This window comes from Barbus barbus, assembly GCF_936440315.1.
Source record: "Barbus barbus genome assembly, chromosome: 28".
Lineage (NCBI taxonomy): Eukaryota > Metazoa > Chordata > Actinopteri > Cypriniformes > Cyprinidae > Barbus > Barbus barbus.
This window is the reverse complement of record NC_136756.1, coordinates 24,459,074-24,481,099: the sequence shown is the minus strand read 5'-3', so window position 1 is coordinate 24,481,099 and position 22,026 is coordinate 24,459,074. Positions and strand designations below refer to the sequence as shown.

The 22,026-nt window shown below is 35.4% G+C and overlaps 2 protein-coding genes and 1 long non-coding RNA gene across 5 annotated transcripts in view; 1 reads left to right on the top strand and 2 right to left on the bottom strand.

Annotated features, from left to right (window-relative positions):
- LOC306848473 (tight junction protein 2-like) overlaps positions 1-5,531 on the top strand; it is a 77,367-nt gene extending 71,836 nt beyond the window's left edge. For all 3 annotated transcript variants that reach the window (XM_079383039.1, XM_079383040.1, XM_079383038.1), the window contains exons 21-23: positions 1,552-1,899; positions 3,037-3,122; positions 3,404-5,531. In XM_079383039.1, coding sequence (XP_079239165.1) covers positions 1,552-1,899; positions 3,037-3,122; positions 3,404-3,572 — 603 coding nt within the window. In that variant the 3' untranslated portion in view covers positions 3,573-5,531. The remainder of the gene's footprint in view (positions 1-1,551; positions 1,900-3,036; positions 3,123-3,403) is intronic.
- A 2,012-nt stretch (positions 5,532-7,543) lies between these two features.
- Positions 7,544-9,988, bottom strand: LOC306848390. Its single transcript, XR_013782237.1, has 3 exons — positions 9,838-9,988; positions 9,228-9,317; positions 7,544-8,884 (listed from the first exon to the last, which is right to left on the bottom strand). It is a non-coding gene; the product is annotated as an uncharacterized lncRNA (long non-coding RNA).
- An 8,068-nt stretch (positions 9,989-18,056) lies between these two features.
- The window catches only part of LOC306848265 (formin-binding protein 1-like), a 31,129-nt gene continuing 27,159 nt past the window's right edge, over positions 18,057-22,026 (bottom strand). Inside the window, exons 15-17 of the mRNA XM_079382721.1 lie at positions 21,540-21,682; positions 20,508-20,666; positions 18,057-19,134 (exon numbers count right to left, since the gene is read on the bottom strand). Of these exons, the coding sequence (XP_079238847.1) occupies positions 19,127-19,134; positions 20,508-20,666; positions 21,540-21,682 (310 nt within the window). The 3' untranslated portion in view covers positions 18,057-19,126. The remainder of the gene's footprint in view (positions 19,135-20,507; positions 20,667-21,539; positions 21,683-22,026) is intronic.

The following is a 22,026-nucleotide window of genomic DNA, read 5'->3' as shown; positions in this document are numbered from 1 at the left end:
CATGTGATTACTTGGTTTTGATACTTTATTCAATCCAATTTATTATTGTCTCGTCATTATATATAAATGTAGTCATACTAAAGCCTGTTTTTTTACTTGAGTCTATTTTTATTTCTTAAAAATATCAATTACTCATTTGTCAAAATAATTAGTAGATTACTTGATTACCAAAATAATTGTTAGTTACGGCTCTATTAGTGAAAATATTTCAAAATACAACTACATTGTTTTGCGGCGCTCATCGTCTTGCTTTTTGTGATTAAAAGACCAAGATTTTGTCATTGTAAATTTCTTAAAAATAGTATTAAAATATTGTCTCGTTCTAGTGAACTAAGTATCTTTATTTTGTCTCATCTCACGAGCTAAATGTATTGTCACACCCCTAGTGTCCATGAACTTGATATAGCTCATAATTTGTGTATGAATAAGCTTTTACTCTTCAGGTTAATCCTATATTCATGAAAAAAAATCACTTTGAATAAAGAAATTGATAACTTTGCATAGTATCCTTTCAAATGTTAAAATTGCCACAGCCATTGCATGTGCTGCATGTTATTTGTACCATTTTATTCATTTATTTATTAGAATTTGAAAGATAATAACGATATTGTGATCTCTGATTTTAGTCCTTGAAAAGCAAAAAAGTAGTGCTTGAAAAGTCCTTGAAAGTCCTGCAATTTCATTTTGCAATTTCTGTACGAACCCGGTCCAAGAATATCGTTTCTCTGTGGTGTGGACTCTCTTCTTAAATATTGAGAACAATTTTTAGAACTATATCTTTCTCGTTATCTTTATAGATATCGTCCTTGGTGTGGCCAGCATCGATAACATGGATAAATGCTATTAAAATTGTTGCGTATTAAATATATGTATTATATTTATTAATTATATGTAAATATAAGGGCATTTAGTAGTATTACATATTAATGTGGTATTTATTAAAATTTGAATTAGCTTTTATTTTTATATTTTGTTTTATTTTTATTTTACTTACAAATTTAATCATTATGTGCTTTTGTTCTTTTAATTCTTTTTTGTTTGTTTTTAAACATTTCTATTTAGCTTTAATTTTTTATTTCAGTTTTAGTAGTTTTAGTTAATTCAAGTTTTTTTTTTATTTCAGTTAGTTGCCAAGGCAACATTTTTAAAAAGATTTTTCTTTCTATCTATCTATTTTTCACATTTCTTTCACATTACTTTCAAGTAATATTTTTATTTCATTTTATTCTATATTTAATTGCAATTAAAAGTTGAATAGTTAATGGTTTAGTTTTAGTTTACTATAACTGTTTCATGATTCCTAATGCATGTTAACAAATTGCACCTTAATTATAAAGTGTTTCTAGTAGTCTTTAGCATTTTTGGAGTGTTTATAGAAAAACTAGAGCAATTAGTTAGTGTTTGAGATTTTACTAGCAGTTAGTGTTGTGTTACATAATCAATATAATCCAGTGGTGGCCTTTACCTGTGGTTTAGGAAGAGAAATGTAGTAGGAAACCCTGTGATTCAATTCGGTAGTGCTGTTCTCCTTCACATTAATTTGTCTTTCAGGTAAAAATGCTGTCTCAAGTGGAGGCATCACGGGGGCAGTACGACCCCTCTCGCAACTACGACTCTCGTTCAAGCAGTCCCGCAAGCAGCGAGCACCCACGCAGCCAGGACTCTCCTGCAAAAACCAAACCCCCGCCTCCCCCCACAGCTCTCAAACCTACCTACACGTCCCGCTGCTCCAGAGGCCTCGTAAACAGCCCCCCGGTACGGGACAGCAAACCTCTGAAGGACATCCCTGACGATCCCTCTCAGAGGTCTTTCCTGGGCAAAGTGAAGGCCTTTGAGCAGATGGATCACTTGGCCCGGACACAGAGAGTCATGGAGATCCAAGAGGCCCAGAATGCCAGGGTGAGTGTTCACTGTCTTTAGGCTTTGCATGAACAATGACACAACAAAATGACAAGAAAAGACAATTCAAAAACTCTTCCTTCCTTGGATTTGTCAACCAGTAACTTGGAATCTATTGTAAATGCTAGTTCCAGAAACTTGCCGTACATGTTGTCTAATTGGTCAGAAATAAGTTTGACCAACATTTACTGCAAAAGAAGCAAATCACAATTTGTTTTTCATTCTTTGTGAAAGAGTCAGTGGGGGTAGATAATTTTATTTTAAATCATTGAGTATTTGTCTTTTCTTTTTATCCTCTATATTTTTCTGTTATCTGTAGTTGCTTAGGAACAATATATTTATATACTGTACAGTATACATACTGAAAATAAATGGAATGGAATTTCAATTTTAAATTCAAAAATTAATTTTTATTTAAAAAGTCATTTTATTCAAAATTGGAAAATTGGAATTTTGATCTACATGCTACTATATGTAGGTTGACAACACAACACAACTTTTATATATTTATAAAACGTGTTAAATATGTGATCCTGGACCACAAAACCAGTCATAAGGGTAAGTTTTTATAAATTAAGATTTATACATACTATGAAAGCTGAATTAATAAGCTTTGCATTGATGTATGGGTTGTTATGATAGGATAATATTTGGCTACATTTGAAAATCTGAGGGTGCAAAAAAAAAAATCTAAATATTGAGAAAATCGCCTTTAAAGTTGTCCAAATGAAGTTCTTAGCAATGCATATTACTAATCAAAAATTAAGTTTTGATATAATTGTGGTAGGAAATTGACTAAATATCTTCATGAAACATGATCTTTACTTAATATCCTAATGATTTTTGGCATAAAAGAAAAATCAATAATTTTGACCCATACAAATGTATTGTTGGCTATTGCTACAAATATACCCGAGCTACTTATGACTGATTTTGTGGTCCAGGGTCACATATAGCATTTTTTCAATATTTACACTATTTCTCTTCTAGAAAACAGACCAAAAATTCTGAAGATTCATCGTACAAAAATATCTTCTAATAAAATATGCCTCCTTCCAAATGATAAATACCAGTTGTCTAATTTCCTGCCTAAATATTTGTTAGAAATTCTAATGTGTTTGATTTGTCTGATTTCAGTTGGAGATTGCACAGAAACATCCAGACATCTATGCCGTCCCCATGAAATCTCAGAAACTGGACCACAGCAGGCCACAACCTATTGGGTAATAGTCCGGTTTTGTTCAGGTGGTGGAGTCACATGAGCAAAACTGTGCAAGCGAAAAGGTTTTTTTTTTTCAATTGTGTAGTGATGTATGAAGCACAGCTCACACATTAGTTATTTCAAACCAAGCAGATTTTCACAACTCAAGACTTGTAAAATCTTACGTGAAATTCCCAATCATGTGCATTCCTACTGAACTTGCTGGATTTCACCCACAAAAATTAGCAGGATAAATGCGCACTCAATCAGTCCCTAACCTTGCTGCGTTTGCTTTGCGTCCAGCTCCAGTGCACGACCAGAGCCCCAGACGCCTCCTTGCAAGCTGCCATACTCAGAGAGCCGCCTGCTCGGCCTCGGCGAGGAGCCCGGAGAGGAGTTTCATCAGCTGGCGGAGCAGACCAAGCGTGGCTATTACACCACCACACAAAAGTATCAGGACACTGAGCTGTAGAGTTCCTCTGCTTCGGCTCACCGCACAGCTTCACCATTCCACCGGGGCGCCGCCCTGCACCAAAACTGCTGCTGACTTGGAAGTCCCATTTGCTTTTAAGTTTCCCACGCATATTTGTCTTTTTCACTTCAGAGAAGTTCAACTTTCTGTCCATGATGATAGAATCTTATTGTTTTTATATATATTTGCATTAGTTTGTTTGGCTCCTTCTGATCCGAGAATCATGTTTTCTTGCCTATGCAATTTTTAAGTTTCTGCAACGCAACAGAAACGTCTCGCCATGAGTCTCTCTCTCTCTCTCGGCTCCATGAAAACCTTAAACCTGTCATGTGCTACAGACCAGCCTTTTCTTACTTTCTTTTTATAAGCCTGATGAAGCAAAACTGTTTTAAAACGTCACACTCTTCAAGGTTTATACAATCTTTGCATTCCTTCATTTCTGATCATGTGTGTATATGGTGTAAAACAATACACTGGATTTTGTTACAATGTTTTGAAGTGCCTTTTACTTTACAAATAACGTTGGAGGTTTGTGGACTTGACAATCCAGCCCTCTGGACAATATTTTTGCTGCTTACAGCTCCAAGGAAAAACAGGGAAAAGTCAACACCAAAACCCTTAATACCGTCCACCCGTATCCTCAGTGTAGCGACAGCAACGACTGACGAGTTTCCGAAGGGACGCGTCACCAATCAGGTCGATGCTGGTTGGTTTGAGCGATTGAAATTGCTGTGGTCACGGTTTGTCTTATTTCAACCCCACCGCATTGTTTTTAACACGCTTGATTGTACGTTGGTCCGCTTTACCTCCACATATTGGTTCAAAGTGCTACTAAAACTCGTGGATTACATTTTGATGGCTTCCACTGTGTGAGGGTCACACGCCCAGAGAATATTCCCTGGACATTTACGTTCAGGTCTACTGTGGAATTTCACTCTACTACACCAAATAAAATAAACTATATTGACATTACTGACTTAGTTGTGTGCGTTTATTAATCCAACAGGTTGGAATCCATCATCCAGTGGGCTATAAACTGAAGGGATCCATTTTTCTCAAATTTAAAGGATAGTTCACCCACAAATTTAAATTCTGTGACCATTTACTCACCCTAATGTCATTACAAATGAGATATTTTGAAGACTGCTGGGAACCAAACAACATTTGAGCGCACTGACTTTGTATGGACAATGATCAAAATATCTTTTGTTTCACAGAAGGCATACAGGTTTGAAACAACATGACTATCCTTGTAAACAACCCAATAACAAAGCCATGACAATCAAAACCTTACTACTATCACAAATTAGCTTCACTGGTTTATTATATACAAAAAAGGATATATTATTTTACTTCGATTTCCCATCTGTGTGGTATAAGTAATGGAAATTGATTCTGTCGTGAAATGCAGTGGTTTGATTGGGTCCAGTGAGTCGATTCTTGTTCAGCGCCGTGTTAAAGCCATTATGCGCCGAAAACTTCAGACGACTTCCGATAAAGGTTGTCTGAAAAATTAACAGTATGTGTAAATACTATTGTCTGAGTAATCTTAACAATAAGGCAGTGTGTGCTGTGTACTCACCAGCATTTCATGTACTGTTGTTTTTTTGCTTCCATATGTTTGATTTATCATTTGGTATAAAGGGTTGATAATGTTTTGGCTGGAAAGCATAATGAGGCTTATTATTTTATATATATATATATATATATATATATATATATATATATATATATATATATATGTGTGTGTATGCATGTATATATACACAACCCCAAATCAGAAAAAGTTGGGACGGTATGTTAAATTAAAATCAAACTGAAAACAGTACCTTGTTAAATTATCTTTGACCTGTATTACATTGAAAACAATACAACAGCACATTATTTAATGTGTTCATGAATTTTGTGGGTTTTTTTCAAAATAAACGTATTCCAAAAAAGTTGGAACAGTAAAGCATTTACCACTTCGTAATGTTGCCATTCCTTTTCACAACACTTAAAAGACGTTTAGGGACTGAAGACACCAAGTGATGAAGTGTTTCAGAAGTAATTTTTGTCCCATTCTTCCTGCAAACAAGTCTTAAGGTGGGCAACAGTACAGGGTCTTCGTTGTCGCATTTTGCGCTTCAAAATGCGCCACACATTCTCTATTGGAGACAGGTCGGGACTGCAGGCAGGCCAGTCAAGTACCCGTACCCTCTTCCTCCGCAGCCAGGACTTTGTAGTGTGTACAGAATGTGGTTTTGCATTGTCTTGTTGAAATATGCATGGGCGTCCCAGGAAAAGATGTCTTCTTGAAGGCAGCATATTGTGCTCCAAAATCTCCATGTACTTTTCAGCATTAATGGTGCCATCACAGAAGTGAAGGTTACCTTTGCCAAGGGCACTGACACAACCCCATACCATGACAGACCCTGGCTTTTGGACTTGCTGGTAACCGTCTGGATGATCCTTTTCTTCTTTGGTCCGGATCACACGGCGTCCATTTCTCCCAAAAAATAACTGAAATACTGATTCATCTGACTAAAGTACACGTTTCCACTGTGTAATGGTCCATCCCAGATGCCTGCGAGCCCAGAGAAGTCAACGGCGCTTCTGGACACTGTTAACATAGGGCTTCCTTTTGGCACAGTACAGTTTCAACTGGCATGTGTGGATGTAACTACGTATTGTGGTACTTGACAAAGGTTTGCCAAAGTAGTCCTGAGCCCATGTGGTGATATCGCTTATAGATGAATGACGATTCTTGATGCAGTGTCGCCTGAGGGATCAGAGATCACGGTTGTTCAGCTTAGGCGTGCGCCCTTGTCCTTTACGCACTGAAATTCATCCAGATTCCTTGAATCTTTTAATTATGTTATGCACTGTTGAAGGTGAAATATCAAAATCTCTTCCTATCTTTCTTTGAGGAACATTGTTTTTAAACATTTCAATAATTTTCTCACGTATTTGTTGGCAAACTGGCGATCCTCGGCCCATCTTTGCTCCTAAAGGACTAGACCTTTCTTGGATGCTGCTTTTGTACCAAATCATAATTACAATCACCTGTTGACATCACCTGTTTCAAATCACATCATTATTTAACCAATTTACCTGATTACTAACCCTAAATTGCTCCTGTCCCAAGCTTTTTTAGAATGTGTTGCAGGTCTGAATGACAGGAAAGGATGTATATTTACAAATGAAATGAAGTTGACCAGACAAAACATGAAATATTTTGTGTTCATATTGTCTGCAATGAAATACAAGTCAAAGTAAATTTACAAATCACTACTTTCTTTTTTTATTTGCGTTTTTCATATTGTCCCAACTTTTTCTGATTTGGGGTTGTATATATATGTGTGTGTGTGTGTGTGTGTATGTATGTATGTGTGTGTGTGTGTGTGTGTATATATATATATATATATATATATATATATATATATATATATGTGTGTGTGTGTGTGTGTTTTTATATGTGTATGTATGTGTATATATATATATATATATATGTGTGTGTGTGTATGTGTGTGTGTACTATGCACACTTAAATATGCATTCTCCTACTCCTACGTTTAGCTTCAGCCCTAATTAAACACCTGCAACTGTTAATCAAGGTCTACTAGAAACTTCCAAGCAATTTTGTTGGAGCTACATGTTTCTCCAGGAGAAGGGTTATTCAACTAAAGAGCTAAAAACTAACACATGAATACATATACACTCATATATTAATGCATAAATTAATTTAGATCACACACGATGCACCTGTATCCTCTGCAACACTCCGGATTATTAAAGCGAGCTGGTAAGTTTTTATCCACTTTGTACACCTCGCTTGTCTTTATTTCTCTTATGTCCATGTTTCCGTTGCTCCGAGGCCTCGGGGAATCAGTGGTTGCGATCAACATTGTAACTAAGTGACGTCATGCGTATTTAGTTGCTTGGTTTTTGTGTTTTTTTCACAAATTTGTTTTCAAATATAGAAAACGCATAAGTTTACACAATTCTTTATTTGTAAGTACGATACAAATTAAGATAAACAATTCTACTGAGTGAAATTACACGTTACGTTTTGTCTTTGCTCTTAAAATGAATGAAAAATAATTTACTTCAGTAAATCAGAGTATAAAAGATAAGCCTTTATACCAGTAGAGTTATTAGAGTAAATCATATGGCAACTTGAAAATATACAAAGTTCAAGACAGAATCGAATACCTGAACTTTTTATTTAGTAAAAAAAAAAAAAAAAAACACACACAAATTCAATAAATGCATTTTACTTAATAATAAAAAAAAAGTAATTGCGTAACTCCATAAAAAAAGGACGTAATTGTGTTATTATTTAGCCTACTTTTTATGGAAAGTAATGTGGGACGTTATTTTTTCTCATCTGGGCTAGGCTTGTTTTTTGAATATAATTTAATATAATATAAAATTGACGTCTGTACAGTAGAGGGAGCAGCTCAAACAAACCTTTCTGCCATTCTTGATTGCATGAATAGAATGCAGGAGAAGAAAATTCAGCACTCTTTAGCAATAAATAAAAAAATACATTTAAAAAATGAAACCTGTTATGTTTATCTAAATCATTTCTGCTTATTAGCACGGTTGAATTGGATCATCAAAGGCCAGTAGTTACACTGGTTAATAAACTGGGAAGGATATTTGTGTTATTTAACATTTAATTATTGCATATTCTGAGTTTGCAGTTCACGTTTTTATTCATTTTGAGGAATATTGAATTTGTGCAAGTGAGATAATAGCAAGGTAAACATGAACTACAGCATCATGGGGACAAGAGAGCTGTCAGTCAATAAATGGGAAAACAAAGCAAGTAACTGGCGTTACTTATTCAAAAAATAACTATTTTCTTGTAAATTAAAATATAATAGCTCCTTGACTTGCATTACCCCCCACTGTATTGCTCTGATGAAATATGTTTTATTACAAAAGCAAACAGATTACAATGCACACTGAAGTTAGCACATGTTTGCCAGATGTCCACGGACCTCTCAACCTGTAGAAAGAACAACCGATTCAACCATTATTGCTTCTTTGCAAAATCAATTATTCTTCGATTTATTTATTAGTTCATCATGAAACCACTTCTACATGAACCTTTAACACATTTTGCACTTTTACAAAACATTAAGCAGTTGTCTTATAGAAAATAATAGTTAAAAACCAGATTTACAGCCAGGCAAACTGATTTTCCAACTGCTTGACTGTTTTAAATGCTGCGTACAGAAATGTAATCCTGCACACCCTTTATGAACAGTTGTCATCCAGAACTTCCACTCCTTGGATTGTATCCAGTTTCCTTCATATCAAACCTAAAATGAAAACAATACAGATGTCAGAGGGCCCCTCATGGTTGGGTTTTTAATGCAAGTGTAAAGTATGCATTTATGCAAGTGAAATGTTTCCTATCCATGCATTTGCTTCCAAACCTGCTTTGAGTTTCTCCACGCTGATAAACACACTGCCACAGTGCATTATTACTCACGGTACGAGTTTGAGTCTGGCCTAGCGCGTACCAAAAGTAATAATGGACTGTGAAGCAGTTAAAAAGGGCTCCTTTCTTCTCATCAAGGCACGATTTTGACAAATCAAATGGTTTTAAAACATGCAGCATGTAAACATATTAATGATTTGCTACAATTTTGCATACTTTACCTTCTGCACCTACATCTTAGTCTTCACTTTTCTTCATTAGTGGCCCTCAGAGGTGCCCGATTAATCATGAAAGGTTAAATCCATCCATTGCTGCAGTGATGGAATAGAAAAAACATGGTGTAATACTTTAAACAATGCAGTAATGTTAGACTAATTAACAAAGACTTCTCTATCAGAAATGACATTGTTCAGAATAATGCTGAATAACGCCCTGCTTAATAATACAATTTGCGTGGCCAGTACAAAATTGTTTCTAAAATGTTAAACTAAAATGTTTTATTAAATAAAACTATTAAGTAAAATCAGGTGATCTAATAAAAAAAGGAAAGGTCTCTCACATTGTGTATACTGCCAACAATCTAAAGCATGCATTAGGAAAACTTTGGGAGTAAAGGCAACAGCCAACTGAAAAGTACCACAATACTTATCATTGCAGTGTCCATATATATATTAAATATTACTCTAATGAACTTAGATATTACCAATAGCTTGGTTTAAATAAAGCAGCTCCAAAAAGCAGTGGCATATTGTTCATTAGAATCCCAAAGTAGCATATAATGTAAAGTGTAACCCAAAATCCTTGGAAAAATGTTAGTTCTATAAACTCTACCTGAAAATTATGGATCTGTTTCCAAATATATGCTGGTCCAGCTGGTGAACCTGAGATATGAGGAGGTCCATAGATGAAGGTTTGATCTCCAGAAACAGGACTTCAGTGATGTGGTCATTGTAGCCTATACAGCTCTGGACATGTGAGGAATGAAATGCTTTTGTCCTGATAGAGGTTCTTTTTATTGAACCTTCCTGTGGAAGTGAGGAATCAGGATGGTCATTCCCCAAAGCGGAATTCCTGTGTGTGTTTGGAACTGATAAAACTGCTGTAAAGAACAAACTCCATCCTTCTAGAACTGCTGGAGTCTGTTAGTGAACTCTGAGAAGAATTTAGCTCACTTTTGAAGTGGAAAATTAGGCACACTTATGAATTATTATTATTTTTTAGAATTACTGCATCTATGAATTTTACAATTTACATTTCATGTAGTTTCGCTTGGGTCTGTTAAAATATGGAAAATAAAAAGCTGTCCTCCAAAAACAAATGCACATCACAGTATTTATATATTTTTTTGAATTGGCTTTTATTTTTATATTACTATATTTTAGTTTAATTATTTCTATTTAGCTTTATTTTTATATTCAGTTTTAAAGACAACAGAATGACTAATCAGAAGTCAGGATGGAAAATATCCATTTAATAAAATATCCCAAAATATGAACACAAAGAAAACCATTGTAAATAAAGTAAAAACAAGAAGCCAACAGGTTTTAATTGATGCCTGAAGGTTAGCACGAGGAGGGGGAGAGAAATGCAGCATTTCCAGTGTCGCAGGAAACAGGAAGCTGCTGGTGGATGAAGATAGCAGGGTCTGCTTCATCCGAACAATACAAATCTCACCCGCTCAGGAAAAGGATCTGCGTCAGCAGTGAGTGGCAGATTTTAGAAAGACAAAATGGTGCCAAAATCCAAAGTGGCGGGAGAAAAGATTCAAGATTTTTATTTGTCACATACACAAAATCAGTGTTTCATTTAAAGACCCCAAAATCACAATGGCATGCTCCTTATACTTCATCGAAAGTAGATTCCACGTTGCTCTGGAATTGCTATTATGAGACACTTCCGTGGGCAGGGTCATTGTTTTACAAATCCAAACCCTTTCCTTAAAACCTTTAACACACTAAATAGGCGCCCAAAGTATGTGGCCACTTCAACTAGGCTTAAAATAGACGCCACTGTAATACCAAAATATCAAAACTATTTTTATAGCAAAACATTTTGCAAGTTAGTTTGTTAGAGTTTTTTTCATCAACAATACTGTTCAAAATGAAGGCAAGTATATGAACACTTTCTAGTTGTCAGTCATCACCAGTGAACCTGAGGAGACATGACTTCATACATCCACCAGCTGATTAAACATTAGAAAGGACGTGGAAAAGTGAATTTAGTTCTGAGAAAAGATCATTTAATCTAATGTATTTATTTATCAAGCACTTAAAACTACACAGTAGACCCAAAGTACTGAAAAATGACACAAACAGCAGCTAAAACAAAAAGCAGCAACATTAAAGAGCACTTGTCTTTTTGGTTGGAACATCTGTCAGTTATTATTTTATCTTTATGGAATAGCATACTGCCATACTTAGTACAGTATAGAGTAGGTATAAGCCCAGATAGCAAAATTCCTGAGGCCCAGATCAGGCCCACACCTGACACTTTCATCTGGCCCCCATACCGTGTAGAATGATGGCACTTGGGCGGTTCGCTCCTGTTTGCCAGATTTGGGCCACAAGCAAGCTAAAAGAAAGCCCAATGTCAGGCATATATAAACCAAATAAAGCAGAACTGGACCACATTGATTTTAATTCTGGCCCAGATCCAACACCTTGCTCTGGCCCAAGTACTTTGAAGTATGATGGCACTTGGGCGGTCCACTCCTGTTTGCCAAATTTGGGCCACAAGCAAGCTAAAGAAAGCCCAATGTCAGGCATATATAAACCAAATAAAGCAGAACTGCCTAAATCTGGGCCACATTTAATTTAATTCTGGCCCAGATCCTACACCTTGCTCTGGCCCACATACTGTAATGGCATTTGGGTGGTCCACTCCTGTTTGCCAAATCTGGGCCACAAGCAAGCCATAGGGAGGCAGCATGTCCGCCATGAAAATAAATAAATAAACTAAAGCAGAACTGGCCAAAATCTGGGTCACGTTTATTTTAATTCTGGCCCAGTTCCAACACCTTGCTCCGGCCCACATACTATGTGGAATAATGGCATTTGGGCGGTCCTGTTTGCCAGATTTGGGCCTCACGTAAGCTTTAGCATTGCTGCATGTAAGCCAACCAAATAAACAAAAACTAGCCGTAATGTGGGCCACAGTTGATATTTTTTCAAACCCTGGTCTTCCCCCACATTCCTCATGTGGCCCACATGCTGCATAGAATGGTGGCATTTTGCAGTGGTCCACAAGCTGGCCACTACACAGCCACATTTGAGCTAATAATGAACCAAATAAACCATAAATATACATTATCTGGGCCACACTAAGCCTCAAGTGAGTAATGCATCAACAATACTCAACATAATGTAAAGAGAAATTTAAAAATGTCCTCCGTAAATGTTCAAATAAGTTCCAGAAATGTGTCCTACTTGATAAAATCATCCCGACCCAAGTTTTGCACAAGCAGCAATTCAAATGTCACAGATAAATATTCAAAGACACATTCCAATACTTTAAAAACTGTTCTGCATAAGTTTGAACCTAAATGTTTCTCATTCAGACTCTACCTACTCAGTGAGTCTGTAAGTGTCACGGCTACGCTGTGTTAAAGCACAGGTGACGAAGACGAAAGGTTACATATCATACTCTAAGCCTTTAATCTAATAAGGGTAACATTAGCCAGTGCTCACTGTGCCATATCTTTGCCAAAACTAGCCCAGATACGTTTTAGGATAACTGGGCCACATTTGGTTTACACCCTGATTAACCTTTGTCAAGTGGGCCACCTTTGGCAAAAATGTAGCACAAATTTGGTTGGCACTATTTGGGCCATATTAACTATTTACCACATGGGCCACGTTAGGGTCACATTCAGAGTATACATTGCTGTGAACACAGCATCTTTGTCTATAGAGGCCCACATGTGATTTGATATATTTGGGCCATTTTTGCTATTTTACATGTGGGCCACTTCTGGCTTACATTCATTTTGTACAGGCCATAAGAAGGCCAGCAGTGCCGTATCATTGCCTTAAGTGGCCCACATCCGCATGCTATCTGGAATGTGTGTAGTAGGCCTCTGCAAATGTTCTGTAGGCATATACCTGGATGACTTATTACTAAAATGTGCAGAATACAACAGAGCACACTGTGCTGGGTACCATATCCCACAATGCACTGTGCTCAAAATTTCATTTCCATTATGATAAATGAATCATAAGTAGTATAATTCATGTTTTTTTACCATCTTTTACCAATTTTTGAATTATTCAATCAGACTGACAAGAGTTAAGATGAAATTGGATTCAAAATGTAAAATAACCTTTTGTATTTCAGATATGCCAATCATGAAATTAAACATGCATGTATTGACAATAATGAAGTGTATTACTGTTTGGAATGTTTATTGTGCCGTAAAGCACACTGGTCCACATCGCTCTTTTTATTTATTTATAGATCTTTTCACAATACACACTGTTTCAAAGTAGCTTTACAGAAAATCATATTAATGTTCATAATATGTTCATGCCTTATAGTCATTTAGCCGGTTAGAGCTGGGCTATAGTAGGCCTATAGTTCACATTTTATGATGATACAGCAAGCACATCAAACAGCTGAAATATGCTATATAGTACTGTACTATAAAAGCTGGATACACTTACATTAGTTAATTTGTTGTTAATTAATAATTCCTTAATTTATGAGTTATGTTACCAAGTGATACTGAGAATAATGAAATTGTTATTTTTAGTATCATTTATTTACTATTGTATTAATACTTTAAATGAGCTTTTATTTTTATATTTTCATTTTAGTTAAAATATTTCTGTTTAGGATTTTTATTTCAATTTGAGTGATTTTAGTAATTCAATTTAAACTTATTTTATTCAGTTGTTTTTAAGTAATAGTTTTTCATCTACTGTTTTAATCAACAAAAACAAAACAAAAACTCAACACTCTTTCAAATAGTTAATTTTTTAAAATAAATTTAAATAAATACAAAATTGCAATATGCTAGTATTTCATTACAAAACAGTACTTTTTCCTCCCTAACAGCAGGGGGCACTGAGTATGTTTATTTTTCCTCAATATGGCTATTATAAGTTTGTATTTGGCCATTTGGCAGTGCCATTTCCTGTTACCCACCCCACCTATTTACAGTAGATGTGAACAAATCCCACAACGGGCACTTCAACAAAAGCAAACATTTGTTCGTAGCATTGGTATGGTACCAACACGTCATTGATAAACAGTCTGCTACAGATATGTTCAAATGAAGAGGGGTTTCAGGGCAGGAAATCAGTTCTTGGACGCTGAACGATGTGTATTGTGGGAAGCCAGGCCTTTGTGATATTAGGGTGGGGTGGTCTAACTCGGCTTTAAAAAGAAGACGCTATTCAAACTTAATGAACTTGTTTTGAATTCCTGGCCTCCTGAATGGCAAGCATTCCATCGCTCAGAAATAGAGAGAAGAACAAACAGCGGAAGTGATGCAATATATTCTGTTCTTTATCTGGAATTCCCAGTCCTCACCTGCTGAACCAATCACACCCCCTCTTCCCCCTGAAGCCTCCTCAACTTTGAGCTTTAGACGTTTTTAGGAGAGGAAGCCATTTATCTGAAGCTTGGGTTCCTGTTAGAGCACTCAGGCAAAACACTGCTTAGCAAGCTACGTTCCCGCGCTGGGCAATTGAGGATATGACCTGTTACACGGTGTACAAGGGTTTCTTCAGAAGAGGCTGAAATCTCCTGAGATTTTATGTAATGTGTTTTGCAACCAATCCAATTAATGGTTGTTATATTACACAGTCAGTGAGTTGAGACTTCTTGCACTCAATTTAAGTTGTTTTTCCCATCTTCAGCTGCAGATCAAAAACACATTTAGGAATTTTACCAAACTTGATATGGCATCTGTTGCCCCCTTGTGGTCACATGACCTGAAAATGAGTGGCAGGTCTGTTTTAGAAAGAATTGCAGACAGTAGGCTAAAAATGATGCTTATATTATATTAAGATTTACTTTAGATTTTTATTGTATTAATATTAATATTACATGTCATTGTTTAATTTTAGGGATGTTGTTTTTGGTGCTGGATTGCCATTTGATATCCAATGTAAAACCAGGGTCCGGAAGTAAAACCAGTTGAGAACTGCCGATCTACATGGTGTTGCACAATCATTCAGTTCAGACGATAAACAGGACAAATAGAACCATTTTAAAATCACCTTTAATTTGTTAAACTTCTACATAAAAACTGCCCAGTTTGACAGACATACAATTTTGACTTTTACAATATGAATGATTTGAATCGAACTGAAATAAAACTCAGCTCGATGTCTACTATACTGGTTAGCATTTGCAAAAAAGTCACAAGCCTTTCACACTTGATTTGGCAGTTTTATGTTTATGAGGTCTTCGAAGGAAGGGATCCAGCAAGGTCAAAAGCACAATATACAGAAAAACACAGACATTCAATCTCTGCAATAGTGTTTCTTCATGAATGGATATGACAATATTCGTCAAGTTCAGAGCCTATTATTGAAGAGCAGCCCAAATCTATCCTGAATGAGGTAAATACTTGTGTTTAACATCAAAAATGAAATTGGAATGATATTGACAGGGTCCAAAATTAACAACAGACTTTACTAGCTGTAAGTATTTCCGTTCCTATGACAATGGAATTATTAGGCCGTTTTTTTTCTTCTCATATTATATTGACAGAAAGGCTGGGTCATTGTAAAAACTAGTTGTGATTTGGTTTCTTATATTTTGGTACAAGAAATATAAAACATGTAGTACTAGAATAAAAGAGAAATCTTAATAATAGGGTTACATATTAAAGCATTTATTTGTCTTTGAATCACAAATAAATAACTTAAACCCAGCATGTTTTATAGACCTAACCTATTCATTATGTCACATTTCGTAATCGTTACCAGCCAACAGGCAAGTAATATTTTATTTACTTACCAAAGCCAGTTTTTTTTACTTGCATGTGGCCTTGGTGATTGTTAATCTTGGACCCTGGATAGCAATCATTCAGAGAGACTCTAAAACAGTGTAAACAATTCAAAAGAATAACTTAGGGGGGATGTGTAGACACAAGACCATGCATATATTTTCCAAAATAAATAAAACACTCAAGAAGCTAAAAGTAGAGAAGAAAAAAAAAACAGGCACAAACACAATTCAAAAAGCTTAAGTTCAACCGTCAGAAACCGAAGGCTTGAACTTTATGGAGAATTGGACCCCCTAAGACTGGCACACACACAGAGACAGGGCAAGCATGCATGCGTCGAAACACAGCACCAGCTGAGGACCACCATCAACATCTACTGGACTGCACCACTACAGCTACACCATACACAGCCACATCCACCGCGAGAGAAAGAGAGAGAGAGGAATGAAAGGAAAAGAGAGAGAAAGAGGCTATTCAGATACTTTTCTAAATGCCAATCAAGTTATATTTATTAATAGAGGGCATCTGGGATTTCATGAACTGATTCCGATGGAATCCAATTTATATAGTTGGTTGCAGTCCTCTAATGTGATTGGCTGAGTGACATTTCATAGAGTAAAATAGCAGTGTTTCAGCAGGGCCACAATCGCCATAGACATTGATGATAATTAGAATTGACAACTGTCTCTCCAATATATGATAGTGATGCTGCTCAATTTGTTGTTAGGATAAAAAAAAGTTAAAAAATTCAGCAGTCAAAGCAGGCAGGCTTTACTTTCACAGATACTGAATTAGAATTACAGAGTGATGCTTCAGTTTTATGGGTGAAAGAGTGTGAGTTAAGTAAGTGGCTAAATAAGGCTAAAGATGCAAGTAGCTAAATATTTCATATCTTGACTGTTTTATGTTTTATGAGAGAAATGCAAAACAAGCAACAGTAATATCCTGTGAAGCAAACTATTTGACTTTCAAATTTCAGTTTTTGGTTTTAATATTGGATGAAACATGTAATTCATAGCTTAATGTGGCGAGACAAGAAACATTTTGCCATTCTGTTTTCAACATATTATGCACACATTCATAAAAGAATTAAAAAAAAAAAAAACACCACCAAAAAAGTTTGTCCTTTGCATGGTTGTGTCCTTGCTTTTAGACCAGAGTACACTGTAAAAAATCTATTATTTCAGTCTTTCTACTTAAAAACAAATTCCAATATAATTCAATGTGGTAATTCTTTGCAAGTAATTGTGATATTTACTAGACATTTCTAAGAGCAAATTCTTTCCAAATAAATCCTACATAATTTTAGTTTGCAGTGAAAGTGAGTGGCATTTTCTTTCCTGGTTGTGCCTGGTTTTTCTTGCAAGCATCAGCTAATACTAATTTGAATCAGTTTACACACTATTTAGCTACAAAGCTTTATAACAAAGGTCTAGCAGGGGTGCAATGGGATATATGGGATAGTTAGGGTGTTTGTGAAATAATATATTGTAAACAATGTTATCCGAATTAGATTAGACTTAACAAATTCTGGAAATAGTTGATTCAGATGTGATTAAATTAATCTGTAAAACACTCATTTCAGCCTGTTAAAATAGGGGAGATGCAGAAAAACAGGTCAAGAGAAAAGACAAAGAGAAGATAGAGAAAATATGCCTGAGAGAGAAGAGGCAAAAAGAGCGGGTTTGAGAGAAACAGAAGAGGAGGTGAGAAAGAGAGCGAGAGGAAGAAGGGAGCAGCTGTGGCGTGTGTGTGCACATCGCAGGAGGAAAGTGTGAATGAGTGAGTGAGTGAGGTGACACTTCTTTCTTCTCTGGGAGGAAAGAGTAAGAGAACCAGAAAAGATGCTTACCGATTCACCTGCCATAGAGAACTATTCATCTACAACAGCACCTCACACAAAATGTAGGGGATGATTATGCATTCATCATCATGTTAATAATAATAACTAGATTTGCATTTCCTGACGGAAATACCAGTGCTTGCAAGGCAGCAAAAGTGTTAAAGTAAAATTATAGCTTGAAAAGAAATAATTCAGTATGCAAATACTGCATACTGTTTTTTTTTTTTTTTTTACTGTCTGTTTTTTTTTTTTAAACATTCTATCATCAGTTGGGGTTTGTAAGATTTTTAAAATGTTTTTGAAATATGTCTCATATGCTCTCCAAGGCTGGATTATTATATTATTACAATTTAAAGCAAGTTTATTTTAAAATGTAATTTATTAATGTGATGGCAAGGCTGAATTTTCTGCAGACATTGCTCCAGTCTTCAGTGTCACATGATCCTTCAGAAATCATCTAATATGCTGATTTATTATTATTAATGTTGAAAACTGTTTTTGCTGCTTAATATGTTTTTGTGAAAACAATGGTAAATTTTTTCAGGATTCCTTAAAGTTCAAAAGAACAACATTTAACATTCAGATATATATTTTTAACATTATTATTGTCATTACTGTCACTTTTGATTAATTTAAAGCATGCTTTAATGCTTGCTTTATAACTTTTTTAATCTATCCATCCCTGACTTACATAGGAAATACATATAGGAATATACAATAGGAAAAAAGCTTAATCTTAAATTTCTATGAACTAATCTATGTGAAAAGTGTGGCAGAAGAATTAAAAAGAAGCAGGATTTAAATACACTGCCGCCTTGCAAACACTGCAATAATAACTGAAAAAACAATGCTAGCTTTTAATGTATAAAATGAGTCCCATTTATCCCCCACATTTTTATAGTTTTCACATAACCGAACAGTCTGCACTGACAAATATTCATTAAGTCTAATGTCTTCATGAGAAACTCCTCTTGGCTCTGAAGCAAGCCAGGCAATAACAAGACATGTACACGGCACTTACTCTGTGCCTCAGCAAACAAACCTAAAGGCTCGGCTCTGACGGCAAGCAGCTATGGCACGAGGCTAAATACTATAGGTCCATACAAGAAGCAAGCTTTTGCAAATAATCAGCACGCTAGTCATGAAAAAGATCAGTTTGCCTTCTTATGGCAGACGAGAGGGTTCAGTGAAAGTAGTTGCATTAAAAATGGAATATCCTTTCAGTTAGTCCCCCATTTGCCAGCTCTCTGACTACAGTTACAAGAGGAGGACGTTTCACGCAAGGACGCTTGCCCTGCCACTCCTGTGCCAGCCAAACACTTTTAGGGATCTGCAAAGAAAGGAACAGAAACAAAAAGCAAAAAAGAAACAAATAAAAAAAAAAATCACACAAGACATGTTAGAGATGTTGCACAGGAACTCCTGCACAATCGTTGATTCACAGACAGCAATGGGTTAACACAGACAGCAATGGTAAAGCTCAACGTCAGAGCGCAGCCCCACTATGAAGTGTGAATTAAGGACAGGGACAGTATAAAACCATACAAAATTCTTCATATATTTAGCGAGCGACACTATCGAGCATATTTAACAGCTGCTGATAAAGCTATGGACAAATGATGAAGCTGTTAAGCAGCAATAAATAGCCTGTCTGGTTTTACAGCATGCACATAGAGCGGTATTCCTGCTGTAAGCATTTCTAAAACACTGCGATGACCACCTGGAAAATTTTTATTTAACTTCACGTTAACTGTTAGTTTTCCATGCTGGTCAGTGTACGAATAACATGCATCTTTTGAATTATTGCTTCAACGCTCACTACACTGAAAGGCATCGTGTTAACTACGGGTTCATGAGTATATTTTTTACTTCTAAAGCTGATCTTTTTTTTTACAGCAGTAAATGCAAAGCTAGCAGAAGTCTCACAGATGCATGCATTAATTACTTAAGCTCTTCACATTTAATGATATGCATTGAAATTGAATGTGATTTGCCATCGGGGAAAGAAAAAAAATCCTGTATATTCAGGATTTCTTGAGGTACAAGGATGTACACCAAACTAAACGTACCTGAGAAAATATTCTATTCCATCTCTCATGCTATAAGTCAGATATTTCCACGTCTTAAAAAATTATTATAATTAAAAACACCTTAATAGTTAAAATGCAGGATTGCTACTTGTTCTGTAGCATTAAGGTCAAAATATTAGTAATTACTTTTTATTGCCAGGTTTCGGAATATTTGCTTTTGACATTTTCTAATCATTTCATTGCTTGTAGATCATTAAAAATATGAACAGAAGTATCTACATATCTTGGTTATAGCAGAAAACCACTATAATGCCAAGCTATAATGCTAAATATGAACATATGTTGGTAAAGCAGCCATTTCCATCAGATATATCAAAATTATACAGCAGCTGTCTTTATTGCCTAATTCACTGTACCCTTATGATGGATGCAGAACTTGTTTAGCACTGATAAGGTCTAAGGGAGCAATAATTAAAAACGTAAATAAGGACCAAAACAGAGAAAGGACACATGGCATCTTGAACTTGTAAAAACAGGAAGTGCGCTGCTGTCTGCTTCCTCTGTTCAATGAGAACATTTTCATGATATTCTATTGTATTTACAGTTAAACAGCGTTCACTAAAGACGCTTTCCAGGTGTTCAGTGATGTGGGATTATATGTATGTCATAGCACCTTTGGCATTCATGTCCAAAAAGAGTTTGATGTAGGATGTGGGCACGTATCCTTCTTCATCCTCGTTTTTGCGGACACGGGTCCAGCCGTCGCCCTTATCCTCCTCTATTACGTACAACATCTCACTTTCGGCCATGGATATGGTACCTTCGTTCTGGCCTACAGACACAAGACCAGGCAATATGGGTTTCCAAAACAAGCATGCCAACTTATAAAAATGAACACTTTACAATAAGGTTCATTAGTTAACATTGGTTAACAACATTAGTAAGAATGAACAATACTTCTACAGCATTTATTATTCTTAGTTAATGTTAATTTCAGAATTTACTAATGCATTATTAAAATCACAAGTTGTGTTTGTTAACATTAGTTAATGCACTGTGAACTAACATGAATAAACTATGAACTGTATTTTCATTAACATTAACAAATAGTGTAATAATTGCATTGTTCATTGTTTGTTCATGTTAGTTAATACATTAACTAATGTGTGTTACCAAAATTACAATAATTTTATTATGTCAGCCTTGTCTAATAACCAATTTGACTCTTTGTTTATTAGTTAATGTTGAGTACATTTATTAATTTAGTAGTTACTTTCATCCTAAGTGACTTACAAAAAGTAAATAATAATAGTGTAAAAAAGTTATTTTATTTTCAGTTAAATTGTTAACGGTTTTACTTGTAAATATTGAATAAAATTTTTATTGCTGTTTAAAATGTTTCTATATATTAATTGATTTTATTTCCATTTTTTTTATTCATTTTCAGCTTTTAATTTTGTATATTTTTGCCGTTTATCCATAATAAAATTTCTACATAAATTTAGCACCAGTCAAAAGTGAATATTTGTCAAATTAGTTTTGTAAACAATTAGAAGTGGAAAAAAAAAAAAAAACATTTCGGTTGGTAGTAGTTTAAACGTATTATCTCAAGAATTGCAAATATGCTCCAGAATCATTTAACAATCATAAATTCCTGACATATTTTTCTTTCTGGAAGATGATCCAGTTAGTGTTTTTCTGTTACCTTCAAATGGATAAAGTGCTTTGCATGTTCCAATGGTGGGTAAAGGCTCCTCTTCGTCAAATTCGTCATCGAACTCAGTACTGCGAGATTTGAACTGCATCGTCGTCTCTGTGCTGGGGTCTTCCGTGTAGCTGCCATCCGGACTATGTGCAGAAGACATGCAATACGTAAAACAGACCAAATTAACTTTGGCGTTATAGTCAGATTATACGCTTAATGTTAGACCGCCTCATATGAGGTTATCAAAAAAACATCCAAGTATTAATAGCATTAAAAAGCATGAACAGCAAGTTTGTTTTTTGACTTTAGTCCACTTGTAATGTTAGTCATTTTAGTTTTGCTAATGTCCAGTGCAGAGATGCATCCACAGTCGTTTAGAGTTATGAAAGATAGGGTTTTCATAATAAATATTAAAGGGGTCCTATTATGCTTTTTCACTTTTTGAATTTTAGTCAGCGTGTAGTGTGTATGTTTGGGCATAAAAAGA